Below are 6,920 nucleotides of genomic sequence, written 5' to 3' on the forward strand. Positions count from 1 at the left end.
TTTGAGTACGCATTTGCATTATTAATGATGATGTCATGTGTTGACTGTAATGGTGAATTTGTACGTCGATTATTGACATTTACCTGTCATTTTTGTTTATTTGCATCAACAAAAGCAAATTTTTGAGTATTTTTGCTTGCCTATAATTTTTGTAAATATTTATTCATTTCAATTTGTATTGCTACTTTTTGACACTGTAACTGATGCTGTAAGTTTTGGTCATTGTCTGTTGGTTTAGACATGTGTATATCCCTACATATTCAGAGCAAATACGCCTTCTTGCTTTGACATGCTCCAGGTTTGGATCCATTAATATTACCATTTAACACTGCGGCGACTGCTTCCTTTCTACTAAGGTTTGCACGACCTCGCTCAGCCGTCGGTTCGCGCAAACATCTGGTTTTTATCAATAACCAGACGATCTGTTCTCTCGAGAACGATGCATGAAACATGGGCAAAGTGAGAAAATACCTCAATGTGTAGCAACCAGGGGTGTTCGTTATTTACATATCAAAGAAATAATGCATTTCATGAATTTATTATCTGAATAGAATCATGAAATACATATGAAAAATGAAGTGCGAGTGAATGTTATTTGTCATCGGCGGTGTTTACTGTTTCTCTGCCTTGGAAACATGCGTCCGTTCGTGTGACCTCAAAGTGTTTACACTGTACGCAAACATTAGAAATTTTAGACGGCACATCTGTTGTCGCTGACGTCAAACATTGGTTCGTAAAGCTCATCTCTTTCTCTCGCTTGTATATTACAGGCAGTGAGAAACCACGATGAAACAAGAAATAGAGCGTAGACAGGAATACTACGAAACGAGTATTGCCGGTTGTACCGTGAACAGACCATACACAGACCTACGAACTGGTAATTTCGATCTTTTACTGGAGTTCATTGGTCCACAGCCGGGGCTTATCAACCCGCTGCCAGATGATGCTTCAGAAGTCGAATGGTTTTTGCAAATATTCGACGAGGATCTGATAAGATTCATTACCCGATGCACTAATCGTTACGCTAGATAGAGGAGAAGGGCAAATGCCAGGGAACGGCAAAGATCGGCCTGGACACCGACGACACTTGTCGAAGTGAGAGCATTCATTGGAGTGATGGTGCTATTCGGAATTTGCTGGCAGCCTGAAATCCAGCTGTATTGGTCGGACCATGTTTGCTTCGGTCATAATTTCGTCAAGAGAACTTTTTCCCGCGATCGCTTCAAGCTACTGATGCGATATTTATACTACAGCACACAGCTGTACTGTGCTCGTAACACAGCCATGTATACAGCCCAAAAAATAAGTGAGAAACGGGATAGGATGTTGAAAGTACGAAATGTCATTGATCGAGTGAATGCAAACAGCCGAATGCACCGGAGCCCGATGTGCGAACTGGCAATCAACGAAGAAGTCATCCCCTACCGGGGCCGCACAAAGAATGTTCTCTACAATCCAGCAAAACCGCACAAATATGGAATGAGAGTTTACACTCTCAGTGAGTCCGCCACGGGTTACGTTTTCAACGATGAAGTCCATCAACCTGTCACTGATAACTGTCATCACCTGCTTGATCCCGATGCTGCAGACGACCCCCGAGTTTTCAGGGGAAATAGACCTGGGAAAGTTGTTTCCTGGCTGATTCGACCTTACTATGAGTTAGGACATCATGTCATTATGGACTCATATTACACTTCTGCCCCGTTGTTTGACCATCTCTACGTGCATAATATTGCTGCCACGGGAACCTGCAGAATGTACACCTTAGGTTTACCCGATGAAGTAAAGAATGCCGCAAACTATGATCCACAAGTCGTACCGCCTGATGCTGACGACGAAGAGCGATGGCCACGTGGTAGTTTCTCGGTATTCAAGACGGCGCAATGACAGTATGTGCCTGGAAAGACACAAAAATGGTGAAATTTATGAGCACAGCAGTCTCTGCACGAAGACCGAATCGAGCGCTAGTGAGGCGCTGATGTAAAGATAAAAGAACCGGTGCTTTTGAACGAATTGAAGGACTATACTGTAATGTACAATTAGTACTTCAGAGGTGTTTACTTGACCGATCAACAGTTTGCTTACTACACGCCAGGTCGATCATCGCCACAGTGGCACAGAGCTGTGTTTGACCACGAGCTGAACAAGGCACTCATGAACGCTTTCCACAACATGGCATCAGTTCATGGATACGGTCAAAGTGGATCGAGATAGAGACGTCAGCTCATGTTTCGTGCCCAAGTAGCAAAACAGCTGATCGGTAATTTCTCATCTCGGCAACGTCGTCCAAGAGGAACTAGTCTGACGGCACCACGTCTAATTCCTACCAATGTGGAAAGAGTAGGTCATCAAATGGGTCACAATCCGGACGGAAGATGCAGTTGCGTGATGTGTCGACGTGCAGGACGGATAGTAGGCCATGGAACTCATCCCCATCGTGTTCATGAGACAATCAACTGTTGCCTCACTTGCCAGTTACCACTGTGTCACCCACGGTATAGACAAGCGTGCTGGCGAGAGCACAATGTGTGAATGCCATTTGCAGAGGACCGCAGAACTTGACTATGCACGGATTGAACATTTGTCGGTATTACAACCCTTTATTACACAGTTGACATGGAAATAAAAAAACATTCACTCGCAAACTATCGGTGAGTACGATGTACTTTTGTGTGTGGTTGTGTGAAGTGAATGATTGAGTCTAACACGTTTGCATTTGGGGTAAAGATCGAGTTACAACGATGATTGCATCGGACGATCGCAAGACAAGGTCTCAGCCAGAGCAGTTCCTGTTTTGGCAGAGAGCGAGTCGGTGTGCGATGAAAAATGCATCTGAGTAGCTAACAGTCGATTTCCCCGGTCTGTAATCTCTCAAATGCGTAATAAAAATATTTTTTATTATGCAAATAGTATTCGACATTTACATACGGCTCCCTAGGCTGTACGAACCTCGAATACATCAACACAGTAAAGATCACATGTCAGGTCAGAGTAGTTCAGACCATAACTGCTCAAACTGACAGCGTCCGACTGACAAACATGGAAAAGTGATGGTCGGCTTTGTTGGAACCCGTCACCTCAGTGTTAAAGTGACATTTTGATAACACAACCATTACTTGCGTTTGATTATCAGGTTGAAATTACTTATTTTTCATTGGTTAAATATATTATTCTTTTCATATTTTCATTTATTTACATATTTGATACTTGATTGGTATTGATTCTTTGTATTTGTATTTGTATTTATTGTATTTATAAAATTCTTTGAAATAATTTTCTTCATTTGTACATATTGATAGGAAGTACAGGTGCTATTGAAAGTGTTTGGGTGTTTGCTTTCCCGGTTTTTTCCTTTTTGTGAATTTTGATTTGAAGTTATATCTATTTATCACGTTGCCAATATTTATCCCTGATTACAGAAAAAAATATGGCAACTGGTGGTATCCTAGGACTAACATAAACAAGACCCGTTATGAATCTTGGAATATGCCAACTGCTGTGAGGTTGAAAATCGATCACCATTGCCAACAGAAAAACAGTTTATTACTATGCAACAACCACTTCCATCCACATACCATGTCAGCCCCCCCCCCCTCCTGATATTTAACCACCTTCTTTAGGAGCGGTATCAAAACATAGTAAACAACCAGTACAAACTCATGCCACGAGTGGTCCCCAGTTAACCACACCAAAGAAACCAGCATCTGTTTCATTTTCTGAAAGCAATGTCCCTGTTCGTATACATAGCACCCAGACCACAACGATCACTAATATTAAAGGTGGTACACCTCCAGTAAGGAGTAAACCACACAACCATAATAATCTCCAAGGTTCTGTCAAGCAACCTAGTATGCAACAACCAATAGCAAGAACTCTGGTGGCTCACCAACCAACTAGTTTATCGGGTGTTGTTCTGTCACCACAGGTTGCTCAATTTGCTACTCTACCTCAAGCCAGCATGACTTCATCACATCAGATTCGAAATGTGCCTTTATTCACTGGGGGTCCGGAGTGTAAAATTTTGATTAAAGATTGGATAAGGGACAGGCAATATCTACTGAATGCTGGAGCTACACCTGTAAATTTACAATTTATGACTGTTGCACGAAATTTTGTAGGAGAGGCTAGGAAACTGATTCTGAACTTGCCAGTCAGTGAACAGACCCTAAGACAGGCTCTTGAAGAATTACATGGTGAATATGCGGATGTCCGTCGCTAGATCCCATGACAGATTTTTATTCACGGTTTCAACAACCAAAGGAGTCTCCCTGTTCATATGCAATTTCCCTCGAAGCTGTACTGCGTTGCATTGAGGAAAACAGAATGGAGGATACCCATTTCCTGATCGACACTACCGTCTTACCATCAATTCATGAGAGGTCTACAGGATGATATGGTGTATAATCGCCTCAACCCTATGCAGCATGGCGCCTTAGTTTTAGTGAGTTGCGAAGATAGCTTCGATGTCTGACAAGTGAAAGCAGAGCCACTCAATAATAATAATAATAATAATAATAATAATTTATTTCTCATATTCTTTTGAAAAAAAAAACATGTGAAGCCAAAGAAAGCACAGAGTCAACCTTTGATCATCTCAGATAGTAATAAGGGCACAGTGAAGGACAAATCGAGACAAGATGACATGCATACAACCCAGTTTAATGAACTGACTACATTACTGAAAGAACAAGGGAAGAAAAGCTTGATCCTTGATCAGAGGTTGGAAGCCATGACAGCCAAGTTGAATGAAAGCTCATCATCCCAAATCAGAAATGGCCAAGCTTCTTATGGAAATCACCCCTGCCGTCAACCAAATAAAGGCTCCATTATCTGCTTTAGATGTGGAAAGGAAGATCAAATCAGTAGAAATTTTCGTGCTGTCATTTGGCAAGAAAAATCGAAAACTTCATTAAACGAATAGAGCCTGTGACTGAGGGGCAGGCCACAGGCGAGAAAAAAATACTACAACAAGTTATGTTACAGCCTTGACCAGACTCAAAAGCCACGCCTATGCAGCCAAGAACAAATGCCTCCTGCAGCTAATATATCTGATGATACTCATCAACAGTTGATTGGTCCTGCGAATAAAGATAATGTGGCTGTAAATGGTATGTCCTGTAAAGCTCTTATTGATACCGGCTCACAAATTACTTCTGTAACAAAGACGTTTGTTCAGCAGCATTTAGTGTTGTGTAATAAACCTATAAGATCGAGTAATGTAATCATCGAGGGAGCTTCAGTTCAAGTGATGCCTTATGAAGGTGTAATTTCCATGGACTTAGAATTTCTTAGTCAATGTTACAGTGGTGTTCCAGCTTTTGTGGTACCAGATACTGAATATAGAATGGAGGTGCCGCTGCTTGTTTGTACAAACGTGATTCGGGCCAGTCACAAAAAACATGAGAGGGAAATGCTACCTTACAAGAGTGAAGAAAACGTCTTCTATTTGGTTCAACGTATATAAAGCTACAGGAAAGGCAGAGGTTGGTCAAGATGGACGAATTGGTTCTGCCAAATACACTGGTCGTCGACCCTACACTATCCCTCCTAGAAGTGAAGCATATATAAACTGCCGGTCACCAAGAATTCCAGGGAACAGCCGTACATTGCATTTGCTGAAGGACCAAGAAAAAGTGGAAACCTTGATAACATTGTGACTGGAAGAAGCCTGGGTACAGTAGAACATGGGCGAGTTGTTGTTAAAGTATGCAATGTATCCGCGAAGCCAGTAAAGATATACCGCAATACACCACTTGCCGATTTGTATATTGATACCCAAGTCACATCTGTTTTATCAAGTGTTGCTGACGACAAGATGAAGAGGTCAGAAGACATTCATGACAACCAAAGAGGGAGAGCACGGGAACAAGCTGGATACAGCAATTGAAGACACAGTCCAAAGGACCAGCCTGAAAGAAGACGGCGCAGGTCCCTGTCCCCTCATCGACACATTTTTGCCAAAAACACTGTTAAGTCATTGTCAAAGGACATAGACTTGAGGAACTGTGCAGTCAAGGAACCAGGACAACTGAGACAGTTACTAGAATTACTTGACCGCAACGCTGATGTATTCTCCCAGCATCCTTTGGACTTCAGTTTTACATCAACTATTGAGCATGAAATACCCCTTACTGGTGATAAGCCATTCCGGATACCACATCGAAGAATACCTCAAGCTCAGTATCAAGATGTACTGAAACATCTAAAAGATATGGAAGCTTCAGATGTTATACGTCCGAGTAAATCTCCTTATGCATCACCTATAGTGGCCGTTTGTAGGAAGGGTAGTATGCTACGCATATGTATTGACTATCGGCACCTCAACGCCTGCTCTGTGTGTGATACATATCCGTTACCCAGAATGGATGAAGCTTTAGATGCAAGGGGAAAAGCTAAGTTCTTCTCATCTGTGGATCTGACATTAGGATATTGGCAAGTCAAAGTGGCAGAGAAAGACAAGCATAAGACTGCTTTTACTACTTCCATGGGCTTGTATGAAACTAACCGTATGGCGTTTGGTCTACAGAATGCACCTGCAACTTTTTCTCGTGTGATGGTGTACTGTCTTGGAGATACTTTGCAACTGTTCTCATATACCTAGTTGACACAATCGTGTTTTCAGAAACCTTTGATGAGCATCTCAGTAGACTACAGATGGTGTTCGACAGATTGAAGCAATGTGGATTGAAGTTGAAACCATCTAAGTGATCTTTTCTGCGTAAAGAAGTCAAGTACTTTGGGAACATTGTGACAGCTAATGGTATTGGCACGGACCCAGAAAGATAGACAAAGTGAGGATGTGGAGAAGACCAACAACTAGGAAGGAAGTGCTCCACTTTCTTGTTTTCCTGGGTATTATCATCGATTTGTGCAAGGGCTTTCAATAGTGGCTGCCCCATTGATTCGTTTGGTGTCTGGTG

General features: G+C 42.1%; 1 protein-coding gene across 1 annotated transcript; it reads left to right on the top strand.

Annotated features, from left to right (window-relative positions):
- The first annotated feature begins 1,116 nt into the window (after positions 1-1,116).
- On the top strand, positions 1,117-1,887 carry LOC139142895 (piggyBac transposable element-derived protein 4-like). The gene has a single exon (XM_070713084.1). It carries the CDS (start codon positions 1,117-1,119, stop codon positions 1,885-1,887), a length of 771 nt encoding a protein of 256 aa, XP_070569185.1.
- The last annotated feature ends 5,033 nt before the right edge of the window (positions 1,888-6,920 follow it).

This window comes from Ptychodera flava, chromosome 1 (assembly GCF_041260155.1).
Source record: "Ptychodera flava strain L36383 chromosome 1, AS_Pfla_20210202, whole genome shotgun sequence".
In the NCBI taxonomy this organism is placed as follows: domain Eukaryota; kingdom Metazoa; phylum Hemichordata; class Enteropneusta; family Ptychoderidae; genus Ptychodera; species Ptychodera flava.